Source organism: Danio aesculapii, chromosome 24 (assembly GCF_903798145.1).
Source record: "Danio aesculapii chromosome 24, fDanAes4.1, whole genome shotgun sequence".
In the NCBI taxonomy this organism is placed as follows: domain Eukaryota; kingdom Metazoa; phylum Chordata; class Actinopteri; order Cypriniformes; family Danionidae; genus Danio; species Danio aesculapii.
The window spans coordinates 41,792,812-41,816,963 of NC_079458.1; the positions used below are offsets into that span (position 1 = coordinate 41,792,812).

Consider the following 24,152-nt stretch of genomic DNA (forward strand, 5'->3'; position numbering starts at 1 on the left):
CGTTTTATTGTAGGCTTTGTTGCGCGCATTTTTAAATCTATTGCAGAAAACAAAAACATATCTGCCATAAAATGGAAGAGATGTAAAATTATTAAAATTTGCTATAATAAATTATCAAAGACGCTACAAAACAGTTCTAACATTGATTGATTTTTGGTTATGCCCAAAACCTTCTGAAGGACGTACGCAGATGACGTAGTAACCCGGAAGTAAACGTTCGCCTCATCATCATCAGCTGACAACACATCCAGCGTGTGAGCAACAAACAAACGTTTATTTACTGTACTTAGTTATATATGTGTAATAATTATGGCGCAGAAAATCAGCGAAGCTCACGAGCACATCGCCAAAGCGGAGAAATAGTAAGTGAAGCTGTCTAATGTTTACTGTAGTGCCTGTAAATGAGCATTACCGCACATTTAGTCCTCTGTCATGTCTATTATTGACGAATATCAAGTTATAATCGCTTTATTAACCGACTAGCGTGTGAAATGTCGTGTTCACTCGTGTTTAATGTATTACCTGCTTTAAGCTTCTCTAGATGAGTGTGTATGGTCGATGTATGAACAGTAAACGTCTGTATTTCCTATTTAATGCAGTTTAAAGACGAGCTTTATGAAGTGGAAGCCTGATTATGACAGTGCTGCTTCAGAATACGCTAAAGCAGGTGAGAAAACTCCTCCGCCTTCTCCATAGCACGTGATTTAGTTTGTTGTTGTTGTTTGTATGTTTGTTTAGCGCAATGATTAGCATTTGTTAATTAAATGTCGTTTAAATGGTAGCCTATATAGAGGAGCTGAACAGATCAGAGTGCAGCTGTCATTTATTTATTTATTATTAAGTAATTAGTTTATTTATTTATCTGTTATTGTTAACTGGTTAGTTTATTCCTTCATTTGTGTTTTGATTTGTTTGCTTATTTATTCATTCATTTGTACAATTATTTATTTGCTTATTTATTGTTTTGTTAATTATTCATTCATTTATCTGTTTATTCATCCATTGAATTGTTTATTTATTAGTTTATATATCATTGATCATTAAAAATGAATTGTTCCATTTATTCATTTGTCTATACATTCATCCTTTTATTTATTTGTGTGTTCATTCATTTATTTATTTGTTTATTCATTCATTTTGTGTATTCATTCATCCTTATTATAATGATTTGTTAATTAGTTGTTTCATTTATCTCTTGACCCATGATGTATTATTCATTTATTGATTTATTGAGATTTATTTATTCATTATTCATATTTATTTAATTATTAATTTGATTTTTTCATTCTTCCACTTATTTATTTCAATAATCTTCATTCATTAATTTGTTTTTTATTCGTTTATTCGTTCATCCTTTATTTATATTTATTTATTTATTTATTAATCTATCCATCTATTAATTTATACATTCATTAATTAATTCATTCTTTAATTTATTTGTTGGTTTATTTATGCATTAATCAATGAATTAAAAATGCATAATAACATTTAATTATGTTATTTATTAATTGTTTGAATTAAATGAAATTTTGTATTAATTCGTTTATTTATTAATTTGTATAATTATTATTTGCTTCTTATTGTTTTGTTAATTATTCATTCATTTATCTGTTTATTCATCCATTGAATTGTTTATTTATTCGTTTATTTATTCATTGATCATTTAAAAAAATCATTGTTCATTTATTCATTTGTTTACATTCATCCTTTTATTTATTTGTTTATTCCTTCATTTTGTGTATTCATTCATCCTTATTTATAATGTTTTGTTTATTAATTGTTTCATTTATCTCTTGACTCATGATGTATGTATTCATTTATTATTGATTTATTGACTATTTATTAATTCATTCATATTTATTTATTTAAGTATTAATTTGTTTTTTCGTTTTTCCACTTATTTATTTCAATAATTTATTCATTCATTCATTTGTTTGTTTATTTATTCGTTATTTATTTATTCATCTATCCATCTATTAATATATACATTAATTAATTCATTCATTCTTTTATTCATTTGTCGGTTAATTTAAGCATTAATTAATTAATTAAAAATGCATAATAACATTTAATTATGTTATTTAATAATTTTTGAATTTAATGAATTTTGAATTAATTCATTTGTTCGTTCATTCATTCGTTTGTTTAGTCATTTCATTTATTTATGTATTAAATTTTTCGGTTTATCGATCCACCCGTAAGGTATTCATTCATATTCATATTTATTTGTTTATTCATTCATCAATCCATCCGTTTATTCATGAATTTATTTGTTTATTTGTGTATTTATTTATTTGTTTGTTTGTTTGTTTATTGATCCAGACAAAAGGTATTAATTAATTCATTTATTCATGATATTTATTTATTATTTGTGTATTTATTCATCCATCCTTTTATTTATAAATTAATTTTTATTTATGTATTTAGTTGTTGGTTGTTTATCGATCCACCCATTAGTATTCATTCATCCGTTCATCAATCCATCCATTTATTAATTAATTTATTTGTAATTCATTCATCAATCCATCCATTTGTTTGGTTTCATTCATTCATTCATCATTCATTCGTCCATTAATTTATTAATCATTAGTTCATTCTTGCATTATTCATTTATCCATCCATTTATTAATTACTTTTTTTTTGTTTATTATTTCACCCATTATGCATTTATTCATGCTATTAATTAAATTGTTTTTCATTCATTCATCTATTTATTTCTTAATTAATTGTTTCATTTCCATCCAGTTGTAATAATTAATGTATTTATTTATCATTCGTTCAGTTGGTGGTACATCTGTGGCAATTGAACGATGATTTATATTTCCTACAATCTGTAACATTGATAACATTACACAGGACATGAAGAAGAGTATTTGTGGATTCTTGTGAAATGTGCTGCGCCACAAAACAAGTGATAGAGTTAATTTGATGAAATGAAGATTTATGACATGAACGCTGAATAAAAGCTCCAGCTTCTTTCTGATGATGATGATGATGATGATGATTGATGTTCTCTTCTTCTCGTTCCTCTAGCGGTTGCCTTTAAAAATGCTAAACAGCTAGAACAGGCCAAAGATGCGTATCTCCAGGAGGCCGAAGCGCACGCAAACAACAGATCGTATCCTTGACCTATATTCATGCATATTCCTGTTAAACAGCAGCCTGTGTTGCATTCAGCTCTTTCTCCTTGACTCATCCTCCAGACTTTTTCATGCTGCAAAGTGAGTGTGTACAGATACAGCTGAAGTCTGAAATCTCTTTATTTGTTTCACCTATTTCTTCCAGATGATGTTTAATAACAGAGCGAGGAATTTCTCTCAGTATTTCCTCTAATATTTTTTCTTCTGGAGAAAGTCTTATTGTTTTATTTCAGCTAGAATAAAAGCATTTTTAATTGTTTTAAAGCCATTTTAAGGTCAATATTATTAGCCCCCTTCAGCAATATTAGTGTTGGATTGTCTCCAGAACAAACCACTGTTATACAATGACTTGCCTAATTACCCTAACTTGACCCTAATTACCCTAGTGAAGCCTTTAAATGTCACTTTAAGCTGAATACTAGTGTCTTGAAGAATATCTAGTCTATTATGTGCTGTCATCATGGCATGAAGAAGATTGTTTTTAATCTCTTTAAGCATCTAAATATGTACAGACATGTATTTAGAGGGAAAGGGCGCCCTCTGCTGGTGTACTTCGAGAAGAGGTTGACAACTATGTGTGGAGAATGATGTGTAAACATTGATTGCACGTGTAAAACACACATATAAAGTTCTATTTGTCAGAGACTTTCAGGAGAGCGAGTGACGTACCATCATGTCAATGTGCGTAAAGACTAAAGAGAGAGAGAACTCAGGTGTTTGCATCGCGGGAGACAGGGCCCACAATAACATGAGCACCTAAAGATATACTGAACCCGTCAGTAGTATCTGGATGCAGCCTTAATGATGCAAGCTGAGACTGCGTATTTCAGAGATGCAATGTCAGACACAATGCGCTTAATGGAGCTAGCGACGTGACTGAGGGGTAGGGTTAGGTGAGCCCACTCAAAAGCATTGCATGCAGCTCAGATTGCATCTGCACCGAGTCTGCAGCAAGATCCCTCAGGAACCTCTCACTGAAGTGAAAACGTCCTAAAATGGTGAAAGTTAACATGAGGACGCCTAGAGGTGAGGAGAGAACATCTGGATGAAGAACGGGCAGAATTCAATTCAATTCAATTCCCTTTATTTGTATAGCGCTTATACAATGTAGATTGTGTCAAAGCAGCTTCACATAAAAGGTCACAGTAAATAGGAACAGTGTAGTTCAGTTTGTAGTGTTTAAGTTCAGTTCAGTTGCTCAGTTCAGTGTGGTTTAATAATCACTACTGAGAGTCCAAATATTGAAGAGCAAATCCACGATGCGCAGCTCTACAGATCCTGAACCATGCAAGCCAGTGGCGACAGCGGAGAGGGAAAAAAACTTCACTAATGGCGAAGTGAAGAAAAAAAACCTTGAGAGAAACCAGGCTCAGTTGGGCACGACCATTTTAATTTCTCCGCTGGCCAAACGTCTTGTGCAGAGCTGCAGTCTCAGTGGCGGAGGCTGGAAGCTGGCCTCAGCGAAGACTCGTCTGTCTCTGGAGCGTCACAGGAATCAGTCTCATGTTCTCCACTCTCCATGACCATCACAGCAGCTGCTCAGGATACGGCCTGGTCCAGGATATGGAAACCTTGGGATCATCTCGTCGTTGGTCTTGGATAGAATCAGTGACTCTGCATAGTCTGAGGGCCTCGGGAAGAGTATCCCCAGGTGGAAATGGAGAATAAAGAAAATAATTAGCGTAGCCGATGTTCATAGTGTATATCAACAAGATGCAGAACACAGACACTTTAGAGATGGCTCTGCTTATGGATGGCTCTGCTTGTTTAGGGAATTACTCCATACGGTGTATTCTTCTGCATGCATGTAACCTCCAGACTGAGTTTATTAATTAACAGAACAGTCGGAAAGCACCACAAGCAAAGATAAACACAATATACAGGAGGGCGTATATCCGCTGCTTACCGTGTGTGTGTGTGTGTGTGTGTGTGTGTGTGTGTGTGTGTGTGTGTGTGTGTGTGTATGTGTGTGTGTTGTGCTGGTAGTGAACTGTAGTGTTGTGTTTTAGGGCTTTCGAGCAGGCGGGGATGATGCTGAAGGTGAGCTCGTCCACTCTTTGCTTTAGATTAGAGCTGTTTAATGAGCTTCGTCACATACTAAGAAATAGTTTGTCTTTACGCAGTTATATTGTTTATTTACGTTATGCATATTCATTAAACATATGACTTCAAACATAAACATGAGCCTCATGCATGTGCAGAATGTAACGTATAGTGTGTAGGTATTAATATAAACGGCGCACACACAAATATGAAGTAAAAGAAGTTTTATTTTGTATGGGATTAAATTATTTAGCAGCAGAATGTTGATGATTGTGTGTGTGTGTGTGGTGGCTTTGTGGGTCATCGTGCACAAGCTGTTGTTCTGTGTGTGTAGGATCTGCAGAGGATGCCAGAGGCCGTGCAGTACATTGAGAAGGCCAGCGTGATGTATGTGAGAACGGCACTCCAGACACCGCTGCCATGGCCCTGGACAGAGCTGGAAAGTGTGTACGCTGCTCCTCTGACACACAGACTGATGTTAATGCGCAGAGTCTGAGCTGCTGTGTTGTTTTTGCAGGCTGATGGAGCCGCTGGATCTGTCCAAAGCTGTTCATCTGTACCAGCAGGCGGCGGCAGTGTTTGAGGTCAGAAAATGACACTGGCATCGCACACACACACACACAGACTCTGACTCATTGATTCATTCACTCATTTGTTGGTTCATTCCTTTGTATGTTTGTTTATCCATACATATGTTCATTCATTCATTCATTCATTTATACATGTGGATAGTCACATGTATAGTTTTAATAATGAATTAATTCAGTGATTAGTACATTGATTCATTCATATGTCATTCATTCATTCATCCATTCATTCATGTGGATAGTCATATGTATAGTTTTAATAATGAATTAATTCAGTGATTAGTACATTGATTCATTCATATGTTCATTCATTCATTCATCCATTTGTATGTTGATTGATTAGTACGTGCCTTAATTTATTTCCTCTTTCATTAGTTGATTTGTTATTATTCCTTTGTTGGTTTGTAGATGAATTCATTTATTCATAAATGTATCCAATCAATTATTTGTACATTGATTAATGTGTTCATTGATATATGTATGAATTGATTTATATGTTGTCATTTGTATATTGATGCATACATTTGGATTAATTGATTGAGTCGTTTGTACGTTGATTCGTTCATATAATTGTGCATACATTTATTCATTCATTTCTACATTTATTCATTCATTTGTACATTTATTCATTGGTATGTTCATGTGCACTTCAGTTTGTTTGTTCATTAATTTGTCATTTCATTCATTCATAGGTTCATTTATTTGTTTAGTCATTAGTTTAATTGTAATATTTGGCTGAGGAAACGTTAGAATTATTGAGAAGCACTGTTGAAGGATCAAACTGATAAAATAGTGAATGTGTGTGTGTAATATGAGCATATACTATCAGCACTGGTGAGTTTTGAGTGATAATAACTGTATGTAATTGCCTAGTAACTGTATGTGTTCCCACTTGTTTTCCAGAACGAGGAGCGACTACGACAAGCAGCGGAGCTCATTGGCAAAGCGTCAAGACTTCTTGTTCGACAACAGAAGTTAGTGTGATGAAATGTTTTGGAGCATATTATTATTTATTATTATTATTATATTAGTATTAGTATTATTATTATTAGTAGTAGTAGTAGTAGTAGTAGTAGTAGTAGTAGTATTATTATTAGTATTATTATTAGTATTATTATTATTATTAGTAGTAGTAGTAGTAGTAGTAGTAGTATTATTATTATTATTATTATTATTATTATTATTATTATTATTATTATTATTATTATTATTAGTAGTAGTAGTATTAGTAGTATTATTATTATTATTATTATTATTATTATTAGTAGTAGTAGTAGTAGTAGTAGTAGTAGTAGTAGTAGTAGTAGTAGTAGTAGTATTAGTATTATTATTAGTATTATTATTAGTAGTAGTAGTAGTAGTAGTAGTAGTAGTAGTAGTATTAGTATTAGTATTATTATTATTATTATTATATTATTATTAGTATTAGTATTATTAGTAGTAGTAGTAGTAGTATTATTAGTATTACTATTATATTATTATTATTATTATTATTATTATTATTATTATTATATTATTATTAGTAGTAGTAGTAGTAGTAGTATTAGTAGTAGTATTATTAGTATTATTATATTATTAGTATTATTATTATTATTATTATTATTATTAGTAGTAGTAGTAGTAGTATTAGTATTAGTAGTAGTATTATTAGTATTATTATTAGTTGTAGTAGTATTATTATTAGTAGTATTATTAGTAGTAGTAGTATTATTATTATTAGTAGTAGTAGTATTATATTATTATTATTATTATTATTAATATTAGTATTATTATTATTTGTATTAGTATTATTAGTATTATTATTATTATTATATTATTATTATTATTATTATTATTAGTAGTAGTAGTAGTAGTAGTAGTAGTATTATTATTAATATTAGTAGTATTAGTATTATTAGTATTATATATTAGTATTAGTATTATTATTATTATTATTAGTAGTAGTAGTAGTAGTATTATTATTAATATTAGTAGTATTAGTATTATTAGTATTATTATTAGTAGTATTAGTATATTAGTATTATTATTAGTAGTAGTAGTAGTATTATTAGTATTATTATTAATATTAGTATTATTAGTCGTAGTAGTAGTCGTAGTAGTAGTATTAATGTTTTATATTTAATTATCTGGCAGATGCTCATATGGATCGGTTGTTAGTGATAGATTTGGTATCAAATAATAAGTATTTTGGTATCAAATATAATAAGTAGACAGAATAGCATTAGTATTAAAAAGTTGGAGCAGTTTTGATGAAATAATATAGACTATAACATTTAGGAATCAATATTATTTGTAAATGACTGGATATTATTTGTTATTTCTATAAATGAGAGCTGATTGTTTTGGTATTTAGTGTAGTTTTTATTTGTGTTTGCTTATTTTTATCCATTGAGTGTCAGTCTTACTTTTAATGAGTTAGTTTAGTTAGTTGTAATTTAGTTTAGTAGACTCAACTGAACACATTCAGTGTTGACTGGGATTGTTGTCAATGTTTAATGAGGAAAGTAAGTAATTGCAATGGTAAATAGGAGAGGATTTATGTTGTTTTGTTTCAGTCACGTTGAGGGTTGTTTTTGTTTTGTTTTATTTGTAGTTTTGGTTTACTACAATAACCTTGGAAGAAATAGAAGCATAATAATAATAAATATTAAATTGTAATAATAATTAATTATTGTTATACTTATTATTTTTATTATATAAATAATAATAGTAATAGTATTTTCATCTGAAATGAGTCCATACAGCTCTTCTCGAGACGTTTGTGCAGTTCATCGCAGTAGTAAACATAAGGAAATGTCTATAAAATTAAGCAAAAGACAGAATCGATGTCTTAACCGATGAACACACAGTAAATCAATACATTGAAATGCAGTTAATCCAGGTAGCCTGACTTGATTATGTTTATTAGACAAGTTAATTAGGAAAAGTAGCTTGAAAAGAAACGCACAGAAGATTTGTGTTATTTGTATGTATGTTTATACAACAGTTCTGTCTGGTTCTTGAATGGGATTGGCTAAAAGCTGTGCAATATTCCCATAAAAACAGCAGTCCTACAGTTGTCGCCACAGTTTGACAAATATTGCAGCTTGTAGAATATTGGCAGTACAGCTGTTGTACTATTGAGGCTGTTTTTAGGTGAGAATGCAGTTGTTTAGATTGCAACTGTGCAGTTTATTTATGAAGAGAGTGCCTATTTTAAAGAGCCCATATTACTCATTATAAAGGGTCATATTTCGGTTTTATGGGTCTCCAACAACATGCTGATATGCGTGTAAGGTCAAAAACACTTTTATGGTCTTGTAATATGAATGTATTTTACCTAATTATCCCAGCGACTCCCATATGAATCGTTCAGCGACAGCCTATTGTGATTGGTCGACAGCGCTCAGCGTCAAGCCCCCGGTTCGCCAATATTGGCATAGGATCTGATCGCAGCGGACGCCCGAAATACGCTTCATAGTAAAACTTACTCAACAGTGTTATTCAGACACCTTAGCACCAAAAGCAGTGTAGTTAAACAGCAGCACATTGCTCTATTATTAACTACGACACACATTCAGGATTAATCCACACAGCAGCAAAACCTGAACTATTCTGACCCTTGACCGCTGCACGTGTGTAGGATCGGCTGACGGTGGCCATAGCAATGACAAACGGCAGCAGAACACAAGCTCACGAACGCATTTAAATCTGTAAACAAAGCGTCACGCGTCGCATTTCAACGTGGCTTTAGACGAGATATGAGAATATAAAGAGTTAACCTGATACAGTACAAGCGGTTACAGGTAACAGAACACAGTTAAATACAGCATTTGCAAGCTGGAGAAAACAAGGAGGCAGCCTTTTACTAACACTTATGAAACGTGTTGTGGGCCAGGTCTGATTTCATGAATTCTCTTTCAGTTTGGAGCTTTTCTCCCTTCTCAGCTGTTGATCATTTCCATTTGCAATCATTGCTGTGGCACCTCTTGCGTGAAGTGTTATATGTTCTCAGGGCTTACCTGTACTCTGCTTTGCCCAGAGATCACTATAATCGCTTTGCTGTAAAATATAAAAAGCAAACAGTAATGTGTCACATTAAAATGAATTACTATAGTTAATCATTTAAACTATATATAATAGTTATAAAGTGATTATCTTAAATGATTATCTGATTATAAACTACTATTTTTACTAAACAGTAGCAACTGTTAGTAATATATTATCTTTAATTAATTAATAACAGTTCATTTGTTTGTAAATTTGCTGAATTTGTTGCAAGTATAATTACAACAAATTACCAGTACTTGATGGTTTAAAAACAATATATTGCTTACTCTAATTTACCGTAGTATTTAATGTGGGAAATCATTAATAAAAAAGTTATTAGAAATTTAAGAAAATAAACACTCTTAAATCGCTTGAGGAAAATATTAATATAATGTTATACATTTATTACATGTACAAAGATTTTTATTACATAAAAGCTGTATTCTTGCCTAGATTAACTTGCTATTACTTGCGTCTCGATAAATAAATCCATTGTATAAATTAAACCTGTCCAATTTAGATGGTTCGACAAGGCCAGCAAACGAGTATCTGCTGTAATGATTCTGTCAGATAATAATGAGCGATCATCTGAGTCATGAGGACTGATAGAAAACTGTTGGGTCCATTACATTGAATGGCGGTCGGAAACGACGCACCCCATTCGCCCATCTCGATCGTAATGTTTGTGAGATAGTAAACACTATTGTTTATTGTGTACAATATTTAACAACAATATATATCAAATTATCTTGATGACGATGTCCGAGAAGACTTTAATAACATTAACGTCCGTCGTAAGCGTAAATGGTTTGTCTAGATCGTATGTGCTGGATTGTGTGTGCCTGAAACGTGTGTGGTTCTGCAGGCTGCTCACTTCTAAACTAGCGTGTGTTTAGACATTAGAGTTATCTGCGTGATGCGAGGTGTATGTCACGTGACATGAAAACTCAGTGAATCCCAGGCCAGGGCAGGGCAGGGCAGGGCTGAGGGCTGTCACCAGAGATCAGGGAATTGTCACATACACACTATTACGCCCCAAGCCTAGGGGAAAACAACATGGGCATAATAAACGGAAAGACAAATGCGTTGGGGTGGTGGATTTCCCCAAACAAAATAAGAACTTAATATAAAAGATCCCCTTCGGTCGACAACCAAACTCGGACACTCAGTTGAGGGTAATTGAATAGATTTATTATAGAATAAGTTGTACATTTAAATGAGCATCTCTTCAGGGTGGCCACAGGCCAAATAACAAACGGAAGAATCTACAAAGTAAATGACCTATAAAGATTTAAAGAAAAATACATGAACATAAACATAGTCAAAATAATCAAATAAATAGGCAAGCCACCCCTACAAGCTCAAACTCTCAAAATTAAGGTAAACATGAACATGAACAATGGTAACAAGTTTGAATGTTGGTCGTCGGCCGGAGGGGTAAGGGAAATCCAGGAGCTCCACTCCCAGCAACGATCGCAGCACAAATGAGCTGCCGGAAGCTCTTTTTTATACAGGCCTCCGAAACCAGCAGCCAATCAGAAGATGAATCACGCCGTAAGGGGAGCCTATGGGATAACAGGAAAAAAAAACAGCAAGAAGGCGGGACAAAGAAAAAGACATGTGATACGCAATAACAAATAAATAAGTAAATAAATAAATAAATAAAGTTCAGTCGTAACACACACAAACAAGACAGCGAGCAAGAACAAGACCAAAATCAAAACTCTAAATTCACATCAACATCATAGGCATAGCACATAATAACAAGAAGAAGAAGAAGCCAAAACACACACAAAAGGCAAGAAAAGACAAAGCAAGACAGAGCAGAATGAGCTTCCCCGCTCACGTGCCTTTAAAGTTTGAGCTCCTATCCTGATTGGTAGCGAGGGTGATGGCGGCACAGGGTGGAATGGAGATTGACGTCTTCACGGACGAATGGGATACTGGAGTGGGCGATCCTGAGAACTGAGAGAGAGAGAGAATTTTCCAGATATTTGGAAGGTCACGCTAATATTTAAAAATGGTGAGAGGTACGACTCGAATAACTATAGGGCATCACGGCGAGTAGTAACCTGGCCAAATTATTCTGCTCAATCACTAATGATAGACTGGTTGGGTTCATCCAGGAGAACAAGGTTTTAAATAATAGTCAGATTGGATTTATGCCTAAAAAAAGAACATCAGATCACATTTACACACTCCAACACTCGTATAAAACAGGTCCGCCAGATGAAACGAGGAAGACATTCGGCTGTTTCATTAATTTTGAAAAAGCCTTTGATTCGGTGCAGCACAGTGGGCTTTTCCTAAAGCTCCTACAAAGTGGACTTGAAGGAAAACCGTATGACATAATAAAGGACATTAATAATGGCAGCAAGTGTTGTGTAAAAATAAACAATAAGTGGACTGATTATTCGACTCAGAGTAAAGGAGTCCGTCAAGGCTGCAGTCTCAGCCCGACTCTATTTAACATTCAAATCAATCAGTTGGCATCAGCACTTGAGGAGTCCTGGCCTGAGCCTGGAGGACAGAGAGATCAGATGTCTCCTGTATGCGGATCATCTGCTGCTGCCGTCTCCATCACCACAGCCTCTCCATCCTGGAGGAGTTGAGCTTAGATTGAACATTGGCCTTTAACATGATCATGATCTTTGTAAAAAAAAACCTCGTCTGACTGACCAAAAAAGACACTCTTGACCACGTCACCTCTTGTAGTTATTTGGGTCTGACAATCACAGCTTCTGGACACTTGAGTCAAGCCCTAAAAGACTTGACCGCTAAGGCATGCAGGGCTTTTTATTGCATTTAAAAAAGCCTTTTTTAAATGTAACCCGCCTATTAAACTGTGGCTGAAAATATCTGACAGTGTTGTAAAGCCAGTCCTGCTGTATGGCTGTGAACTCTGGGGACCCACATTTAAAAGAAACCATGAATCTTGGGAAAAAGTCCAGTTGAAATCTTTCATCTGGAATTTCGCAAAAACATCCTTTGACAGAAGCACACCTAGCCTTGCAGAGCAGAACTCGGCAGGTTCCCTCTGCTCTCAGAAATCCAGAAGAGAGCAGGGAAGTTCTGTCTCCATCTGTCAGACTCCAGCCCAGAGAGCTACCATCAGCAAGCCCTCAAATATAGAAACGCACATCCGGCCAGCGACCCCATGCACTATAGAGTGGAAAAACACCAACTAAATTCACAAACCCAGTCCCAACATATAAAGACTAAAGAATAGAAAGGATTACCCAGGAGGAATAAACTCAACAGGCAAACTAAAGTACAACAAATAAAGAGTTAGCGCGCTCCCACCAGATTATCAAAAGCCCCGGTCAGAGAAAGCTGATGAGCCGGTACCGTCTGATTGGACACTGAGTGAGGAAGGAAATGCACTCATCTTGCACAGCTTCAGCAGAGCAGCGTGGACACAGTCTGAGCTCTGGGCTCCTCCAGCTGCGCTTGTGTCAGCCCGACACTCAGACTGTGTCCACGCTGTTCTGCTGGAGCTGTGGAGGATGAGCTGCATTTCCTCACTCACTGCAGCAAATATCAGACCATAAGAGATGCTTACTTGACACAAATATCTCTAATTCTACCACAATTCCAGCAAGCCACGAGGACGGAGAAACTCCATTATATTTTGGGAGAAAATGAAAAGTGTCTCCACCTAGCAGCACAGTACCTCTGCCACCATATGAGAGATAAAGGCTGAACCCCCCCTATCCCTTATTAAAGCTCTCCATCCTTATCATTTATTAGAGAGTGTGAGAGAGAATACACACACACACACAAACACACAAGCAAAACATACAGGCGTATACATATGAGTGGAAGACTAAGATACGTGGCCGTGAGCCGACACACGGCTGTCACCAGTGCTGATATACAGCCTTATCGCAGTGCTGCTGTTGTGGACCAAAAATTGTGGTCTGCAAAATATTGGAAGCGTCTAAGTGAAAGCTTACAGTCTGAGATCTCCGAAGTCTTCAGCCAAAGCAGTTTATTGTTACAGCATCAGTAACAACAGAGACGGGTCGTTCGAGTGTCCCTCGAATATAGGCTAGCACCGTGTTTCCCAACCCTGTTCCTGGAGGCACACCAACAGTACATATTTTGGATGTCTCCTTTATCTGACCCATTCATTTCAGGTTTTGAGTCTCTTCTAATGTTCTGATGAGTTGATTCAGGTGTGTTTGATTAGGGAGAGGTTGAAAATGTGTACTGTTGGTGTGCCTTCAGGAACAGGGTTGGGAAACACTGGCCTAGCAGACAGTTTAATAACACTTCTGTGTCTTAATACTCCACCCAAATTTACACGTTACACACCTCCGTCAGCTTCTCCGCTTATGGGATCTTAAATCTCTCAGGTGCCCGCCATCAATATAGTGTCAGGCCCTTTCAGCGGCTTTACCCATGTCCAGTTAAGGTCTTCCTGTTTCAGATGTGATGCTCGACGACATATCTTGTTCCCCGTCCACTGTAAGTTCAGCTGAAGTTCTCGGGCTCTCCTATTTTTTTTGGAAGTCATCAGAAACGAGTGTGGGCGCACGTGCAGGTGTGCCTTATCATGAGTTACAGAACAGAATGCAGGTGCCCTTTTGGCCTCGCCTCCATAAATCTACGCTCACTGTGACGTTATTGCTGCTCTTCTAATCTCTCTCCTCATCTCTGACTGCATTCGCACAGGGTGACTTTATTTACCAAAGCACACACACATGATAATAATGCCACAGGTATGGGTAATAACCATAGACTAAAATATATGGATGTAGCATCCGTGACGTCACTCATAGGTTTCTGAACACTGCAAAAGAAGTTGCTAGTAGGCGCGGCCAACCGTCGCCATTTTGTTCACGCGTCATCGCACCCACGGCGGGATACCAAACAAGGGCAAAGAGGCGGAGAGTGAGCGGAGCTACAGACACCTGCTGGCACTTTGCTTAGACCTGGCAGACAGACTTTACTTTAGGAGAAACGCTTGATACTTCATTACCTGCGACTCGTTTGTGTTCTGACCACATGTGCTTGGCTGTACACTATATCAATAAAGTGTTTAGACTTTTAAAAACACTGTAGTAATACATTGAGCCACTAAGCAGTGTTCTTATGACGTTTTTCAACAGGAGGAAAACCCGAAATACGTCCAAACACTTCAAATATAGTGTGTGTTAGTAAATCCAGGACTAATGATCCAGCATAACACTGTATGATAACGCTTCAGATGACTGTTCTAGAGCCTACAGCTAATCAATCTGTCACATTCTGGAGTGCTTTACGGGTATAAAGAAAAATATTAATGATAAATGATCTTAAATAAAACAAATACATTTATAGAGATGGTATACAAGTATATAACTTTACTCACATGGGAAACGAGGCCGTGTGAATGGTTTGTGAGTCAAATTAAGTGCACACAGCATCCCATATCATCTGATAATTGTAAGAAATAAGTCCAAAAGGCAGCTGACTGTGTAAAGCCACATAAAACAACACAAAAATACGATGAATATGCCGAGATCAGTGGCTAATCTGCCGGATTCAGCTGAGGTGAAGTGACGGCGACCAGCGAGACCTAGCTGTCACTCAAGTGGCCACGCCCTTAATTATGTAAACTTAATATAACCTAATATAAAGGAAATGGATGAGTTATAAAAAAATTCACCCCCTCACAGTTGTCATGGAGGGTAATAATAGCTATATGAACCAAAATGGTTCTTTGTACCAGGCTGTAAACACCGTTTATTCTGCTGTAAAGTCGGCCATTCTAACAGTGGGCTCAATTGGAACTTGCTCTATTATGGAGCAGGACTAGCGGGATTTTGATGAATTGCAGTTTCAGTTACTTCCGTATTGGCTTCCCGAGGGAGAGCGGGAGGTTGCCGCTTGGTAATAACACAATAATAATACTGAAATCACTCAAGCATAGATGAGAGTAATGCATTGATCAAGACACAATGAATTCCAGCATCACTACTCCTGTGATATTGCTCATATGTCTGTATGTGTATTGATGTGTGTGTGTGTGTGTAAATATTGCAAAAGTGACCTGCAGAATGAGAAAGCAGACATGTAAATGGTAAATGAGTGTAATATCCCTGATGACTGATGTCAATGGCAGGTTTGATGAAGCCGCTGCGCTCTCCAGAAGGAGAAGAACATGTATAAAGAGATGGAGAATTATCCCACGTGTTATAAGGTGAGCGCGGTGCGTGTGTGTGTGTGTGTGTTTTTGTCTGTATGATGACGCTCTTAAGCTGCAGATGCATTATGAATAGTCTTGTGTATTATTTTTCATTTGATTAGAGGATATTTGATCTTCAGCACATTTTCAGACCTGATAATAAAATAATAGCATGTAATTTGTGTGTATGATATTTAGCTTACGATGCATTTGTTGTCTTGTCCGATGTTGAAATGTTTTTCAAATCTTAGTCAATATAAAGTGTTGGCATTGAAGGAGGAATGACTATAGAAATGGAGAAGGATGGAGTTAGATGATGCTGTGGAGGTGTAGATGTGACGTGTGTGTGTGGATCTGTCTCCAGAAATGCATCGCTCAGGTTCTGGTCCAGCTCCACCGAGCAGATTACGTGGCGGCGCAGAAGTGTGTGCGCGAGAGTTACAGTATCCCAGGATTCAGCGGGAGCGAGGACTGCGCCGCCCTGGAGGATCTGCTGCAGGCGTATGATGAGCAGGAGGAAGAGCAGCTGCTGAGGGTCTGCAGATCGCCACTCATCACGTACATGGACAATGATGTGAGTACCACACACACACACACACGCATGGACATTTACAGCCCTGTGAAGGTGAAATTATTAGTGAAACAACAGCTGTAGGATGTAAATTAGTCTACGACAAAAGAAAGTTGACCATAGAAACAGAATTGATATGTGTGTGTGAGGGTTGAAAGAGTAGCGCTTTAGTTAGAAATGTGTGTGTGTATACATACAGTGCTGTGTAGGCATGGGGTATAATGTGATGGTATGATAACCTTGTATGAAAATATGAGGGTTTGACGGTATTGTGATCGCTGCTGTAAAATCTATTGTTTACAAATGTGAGGGTAAAAACGGGGTTTCTGCAGGTTTCATCACGTCAAATTGGTAAGACCTTTTTAAGAGCATTATCAATGATATTTCAGACTATCACAGGGCAAAACGCTAATAATGTTCTGTAATAAGCAGTGGAATCTTTATCTCTTGCCAGGGGCGTCGCTAGACCCAATTCATGGGGCACGTGCCCCAGTAAAAATCTCCAGTTCCCCAGTAAATGCATTGAGATATGATTTACTTCATATGCAAGTGTATTTATTAAGAGTGGTAATTCCGAAATAAAGACGTTATTCTCTATGTGCAACCGAACCAACGCTGGTGAAAGCAATGTAATTAAAAAGCAAACTGGCGCATCTCCACGTGTGCGCAGAGAACACGCGCACCTCTCGCACGCGCTGCTCTTCTTCTGAGAGTCTCGGTAGTTAACATGCGCGCCAAAAAAGCAGGCTGCTTGTTACGCGCCGCTCATGCGTTATAAAACCAGCGTAACAGCCTTTTTTGTTTTGCAAGTGGACAAAACTAAAGTTGAAACAATATGAGGGTGATCTTACTAAGCACGCCTCCTGATAGATTTTTTTGTATGAAACAAAAAGGAGGGATGACGAGTCAGGGAGGTAAGACTTAACAAACCTAATTATCTGCCATGTGTCAAGTGTACAACAGATAATCCTATAACACACCTTTTTTTTTGTCTATAGAGAATTGTCTATAGAATTTCATTCAAATGAAATTAATATTTATGCAAAAGTAATTTCTTAAATGATGTTAGCATATCACTCCAGTGGTCTTAACACTGTTTTTCAGTTACTTTTAAGATTATTTAGAAGAATAATTGTATAATAATAAGAATACTTTTATTTATAATAAATACAATATACATATGTTACATATGAAATATACATACACTATAAATACACTACATATATATATATATATATATATATATATATATATATATATATATTATATATATATATATAGATAGTGTATTTACATATACATTTACATATATAGTGTGTATGTGTGTGTGTGTGTATATATATATATATATATATATATATATATATATATCTATATATATATATATAATATATATAGTGTATGTACATATATATAGTGTGTATGTGTGTGTGTGTATATATATATATATATATATATATATATATATATATATATATAGTGTATTTACATATACATTTACATATATATAGTGTGTATGTGTGTGTGTGTGTGTGTATATATATATATATTGTGTATTTACATATACATTTACATATATATAGTGTGAATGTGTGTGTGTGTATATATATATATATATATATTATATATATATATATATATATAATATATATATATATATATATATAGTGTATGTACATATATATAGTGTGTGTGTGTGTGTGTGTGTGTGTGTGTGTATATATATATATATATATATATATATATATATATATATATATATATATATATATATAGTGTATGTACATATATATAGTGTGTATGTGTGTGTGTGTGTGTGTATAAATCAGTCATTTCTTAGCCACATATTTGAAATAAGAAGTGAAAAGAAGCAAAGTGTAGTTATCTACATATGAAGAGCTGAGATGCAATAACCTGTAAGCGCCATCTGAATGTTCTTGTAATAGGAGCATTTTTGTCAGGCTCCTATGTCTTGATTCAGTAATTGAAGATTTATGGCAAAGATAAGTTTATTTTTTGACTATGAAATAATTGAACGTAAACATAAGAAGCTGACAGAAATGCTCAGTGTAGAAGAAAATTCCAAATGGCACATAGAGGTGTTTGCATGTGAACTGTTCATATATTTGTATTAGCACAAGTTTTCTTTAAAAAATAAAAAATAAAGAGTTTTAATAGTTGTAATAAAGAAAATGCATGCACACATAAATGAGATTATTTCAAATGTAATTTAGTTTGGTAATGTTCAAAAAGATGTTCAGAATTGTGAGGTGTAAATGGAGGTTGATATTTATTTTGAGGGTAACTACACCTTTAACTTGTAGATTATTTTAAAATGCTATATGAAAAACTGTATTTTTTGGTGTTATTTATTTAATGGACACTCCTGACGAGATACTGATGTAAAAGTGTTGTGAAAATCAAAGCAATATAGAATATTTTTCACAAATGCAATGTAGCGTACACGATACTTAACGAAAGACAATCCTAATGTCTGAAAGCTTTAAAAGCTTTAATACATATCATTTATACACATTCATGTATGCGTAAAAACATGGAGAGATTTAAAAGAAATGTTATCGTGAGGATGTAAGGAAGACGATTAAGCATGTTGCTAAATAGTTCTGTGTTATGCATTGTTTGAGATGCATTTGTTGGTTGTACTGATTGGCTTTACATGGACGTTTAGTGAAAACGATGACCGTTTAAGAGTATCGAAGACCCGCAGCAGCATATTTGAGGGAAATTTTTGAAGGCCTCAAATGTAGTTTTTGAAATGGAAGACGTTTTAAGACTCAGCGAACAGCCTACTGAAGGCAGAGTTTTTCCCCTTTGTAGACAGTGGGCCTGTTTCAGTAAGGAGGTTCACCCAACTCGGAGAGTTTAAACTTGAAGTCTTGAGTTGATTTTCTGAGAGATTAAAAAGTCTGAGATTTCGGTTTCAGAATAGCTGGTCTGAGTTGGGTCAATCAACTTTGAGTAGAGCGACTCGTGTGACCTTGACCTTGACAACATCTGAAAAGAAGAGATCAGCATTCCTATCTCCAGCTGAACTTGATGTGCTCATGCAAAGTTATAGCAAATTTAAAAGCAACACCACTGCATCAGTGAAACCGAGACAGTTAACATGGGAAACCAGCTGCTCGAGTTAATGCGTAATTTTACATCTAAAGTAAAATATTAAAGGATAATAATAAAAGTAATGTAATGTGCGACGTTTAGAACATTTTACACACGTTCCCACGTTTATACACGTTGATCAGTTTGAATAGATTCAGGCTAAACTGCGCTTGTCTGCCTCTATTATTGATCAAGTTATCTGATGTGACATCTAAAAAAGAGTTTAGAGCGAGTAATAATCCCATTAATGTAGTTCCAGTGCATGTCAGAGGTCAGCGAGTTTAAGCTAATTATTTATTAACAAATATGAAGCCATTCTCGTACGGACTTTGCTCTTTGTGTGACTGAAATTGAAATGTAGGCAATAGCTGTGTTTCCATCCAAAATTAGGAATTAAATTTATAGGGATGTCCCGATACAACGGTTTAGCTTTCGATACCGATATTGCAGCCTTCAGTACGAACCGATACCGATATAAATCCGATACAATAATCAGCACAATCATGAATACTTTACTTATACCCATTTCGTTGAGTGAAATGTATGAACGGTGAGATCAAACTGAGAACAAAGTCAGCAACAGTGAGTTTAGAAAAAAATGACCAGTTTATTAAAGAGCCCATATTCTACATGAAATAGGGTCATATTTAGGTTGTAAGGGTCTCCAACAACAGTCTAATATGCATGCAAGGTCAAAAAACACTTTGATGGTCTTATAATCTGCATTTATTTTACCTAATTATCCCAGCGACTCCCATATGAATCCTTCAGCGATTCATTTGTACCCAAACCCCTCCTCAGCGCGAAGCTAATCTGCGCTGATTGGACCGATGACAGCCTGCTGCGATTGGTCGATGACACTGACAGGCTTCAGGGCGAGACAGAGTGAAATGCCCAGCTGCTAATCTACAATATAAAAGTAGTCACAGTGCACACCGCTTCATAGTGGATTTTGGCTGCCAGTGGGTGAATGTAAATACAGACGATGTACTAGAAAATACTGACGACTAACTATTTTATCGAGCAAAAAGTCCAAGAACTGGCGAGGAGATCTCCTAGCAGTCTACTTGCTCTTTTCACACACACACACACACACACACACCACACGCACGCACGCACGCACGCACGCACGCACGCACGCACGCACACACACACACAAACACACAGGGCCGGCGCGTCCAGAATAGAGACGGCGCGGCGGCGACACCTCCCTTACCCTCCGCGTCCTCAGTTACATCCGCGATTACCCCATCCACCCCCCCCTCCCCCAGCTTTCAACCGCGACAACCCCCCCCCACGTCCTCACTTTACAAACGGGTCCCTTGGGTTTTCACTATCGGGTTGAGGGCGGCGTGATCACCCTTTGCCCAGAGCTTTACCCTATTCAGAGGAGACACACACATAACACACACACATTAACCTCCTAAGAGGAGACACTCACACAAACGACCCGTCCTCAGAGGAGACACACACACACATCACACACACACACATAGCTGACTATCCGTAAACAAAGCGGCACGCGTCGTTTTCAACGTGGCTTTACACGCGATATGAGAATATAAAGAGTTAACCTGATACAGTACACGCGTTTACAAGTAACAAAACACAACTAAATGCATAATTTGCAAGATAGAGTAAACGAGGCAATAATTTTAATCGCACGTACTTACACTGGTGAAATGGGGGTAGAAACTGATCCATGATGCACTGATCCATGTTCTGACAGTCTTTACCGATCCTTCCTTTACAAACTGATGAAGTCTTCTTTGTAAGCAGGTAGTTTGCAGAGGCTCTCGATCTGCTCAAGGCTGGGCTATATTGCTAAGGTTTCATCTTTGGGTGAACTGTCAATAATATCCATCTGCACAGCGTGACTTCATTCCACCGGTGTCTCTCTCTGTGTGTGTGTGTGTGTGTGGGGCTTTTTTTTCTGTTAGTGGGCGGGGCCGCAGGTTTCAAATCTCCCGGGTTGCGCGCGCAACTACTTGTGTTTCGTAGCTGCGTCATCGCGAAACACCTAATGACTCGTTATCAAGACGACTCGTTTGAAGCACTATGAGTCGACTCTTTTATAGATGACTCAATAGTTTTAAACACTGTACACTTACAGATTTAAGCCTTAGCTGGATATTTCACTTCACTTAGAGCTGTGTGACACACTATATGGAAGAGCATTTTCAAAACCCATAATTTTAGCTCTTTAACTATTGGCTGCATAAATGTGAACCTTTTACATGAGAATATATAAAAATAATTAAAGAATAAATATGAGGACCCTGAAAAATACCTTAATTGAATAAACTAAAATATATTTCTTAAAGTGCAAAATACTAATTACAGGTCTCTTCAGTTATTTATTTTTTACCATCAGCAAATGGTAGAAACAGCTGAGAGCAGGAACAGAAGAAATACAGTATTGTTAACTGAGCAGCTGCTAAAGGTGGAGTGTCCAAAGATTCAACTTCACACACAGCTTCTTGATGAATTGTTGATCCAGTTTCCAGCTGAGAAATATCTGTCACACTGGGCAGCAGAAATAGGGAGTTATTGCTATAAGTTATTGTTAAGTTAATAAATTTGTGCAGTATGGTAGTGCAAACATTCACATGATCAGATCTATTGAATCTGGTTTGTATCATAAGATTACGGCTGTATCAGTGTTCCTAAACAAAACATTATTAATTTTATAATAATTATTTTGCACATATTATCTTCAACATAAACACACTTGCAGTATCTGGATTGAAACACACCTTTTCTCCGCAGCACGTACAATAATGTGACTTTTAAGAATAATTTATTGATCATTTTATTTGCATAATATATGGCACAGATTCCACCCTACTGCCCGCATGGGAAAAGTACGACAATGTAAAAGACGGAGGTGCAAACTCATGTGCAGAGCTGACACTGTTTATCAGAGCATGATCTTTCTGGGCTTTTTAAAGAAGAGTTCAATATGGGGATGCCTCTGATGAAACTTTCCTTCTGCCCCAAAGTAACACCATCCTTCTTTAAAACCGTAATGGCCCTCAGCAACAGAACGATGTCTTATTCTTATTTAACTGACAATTAAAAGAGCACGAATGTTTAGCATTTAACACCTTTTACATGACAGCTATAGACAACGAAAGCAGAATCCGGGATGTTGACTCAATGCATTTTGAAGTCCCAAATAGAGGAACAAGATGATGTATCGTCACCCTAAATAATGAGCTGGATCAGTCTATTTAGTAAAAGGCCTTCTTCTCTGCGTGTCCTCGTGCTCTTCTCAAAGCTACTCCCTGCTGGAAAATCCAGCTTAAATCAGCCTAAGCTGATCGGCTGGTTTTAGCTGGTTGACCAGCCTGGTTTTAGAGGGGTTTTGGCCATTTCCAGACTGGTTTACAGCCCTTTCCAGCCTGGTCTTAGCTCAGGCTGGAAAATGACCAGCTAAATCCAGCTTAAACCAGCTTGACCAGCCTGGTTTAAGCTGGATGTAGCTGGTTTTGGCTGGGCTCCCAGCCTGGCTAGGCTGGTCAAGCTGATTTTAGCTGTCATTTTCCAGCCTGACCAGCTAAGACCAGCTAAGAAGCTGCGTGAATGTTTTCTTTATTTAATAAATGTACTTGCGAGTCAGTGTTGTGACACACAGTGAACACGTGGGGGCGTTTGAAGCCATGAGACGCGGAGAGCAGACGCTCTTGAAACGCTGAAGGTAAGAATGATATAGGGGGGATCTGTCCCCCGCACTTTTAGAGAGGTGATTAATAAGCATATCTCACACAGCTGTCCCCCTCACTTTTAAAATGTCTGCTACACCCTGAATACGCATGCATACATACATACATACATACATACATACATACATACATACGTATATACATACATACATATATACACACACACACACACATACATAAACACATACGTACATATGCACACACATACATACATACATATATATACACACACACATACATATACACACACACATACATGCATCTATACATACATAAACACATATATACATATAAACACACACACACACACACGTATATGCATACATATACACACACATACATACATATATACACACACATACATACATACATACACACACACACACACACACACACACACACACACACACACACACACACACACACACATACATAGATATATACATACATAACACACATACATGTATGCATATATACACATACATACATACCCACACACACACACACATATACACATACATGCATATACATACATACATACATACACACACACACACACACACACACACACACATACATAGATATATACATACATATACACACACATACATCACACACCACATATATGCATACAGACACACACACACACACACACACACACACACATACATAGATATATACATACATAACACACATACATACACACACACATACATACATACACACATGCATACATACATATACACATACACACATATACTTACA

General features: G+C 36.3%; 1 protein-coding gene across 1 annotated transcript in view; it reads left to right on the forward strand.

Moving 5' to 3' along the window:
* Nucleotides 1–226: 226 nt before the first annotated feature.
* LOC130218283 (gamma-soluble NSF attachment protein-like) overlaps nucleotides 227–24,152 on the forward strand; it is a 63,575-nt gene continuing 39,649 nt past the window's right edge. The window contains 12 exon segments of the mRNA XM_056450427.1: nucleotides 227–362; nucleotides 600–667; nucleotides 3,034–3,118; nucleotides 3,204–3,221; nucleotides 5,150–5,180; nucleotides 5,518–5,572; nucleotides 5,575–5,626; nucleotides 5,701–5,767; nucleotides 6,674–6,744; nucleotides 15,909–15,922; nucleotides 15,925–15,986; nucleotides 16,336–16,545. Coding sequence (XP_056306402.1) covers nucleotides 310–362; nucleotides 600–667; nucleotides 3,034–3,118; nucleotides 3,204–3,221; nucleotides 5,150–5,180; nucleotides 5,518–5,572; nucleotides 5,575–5,626; nucleotides 5,701–5,767; nucleotides 6,674–6,744; nucleotides 15,909–15,922; nucleotides 15,925–15,986; nucleotides 16,336–16,545 — 786 coding nt within the window. The 5' untranslated portion in view covers nucleotides 227–309.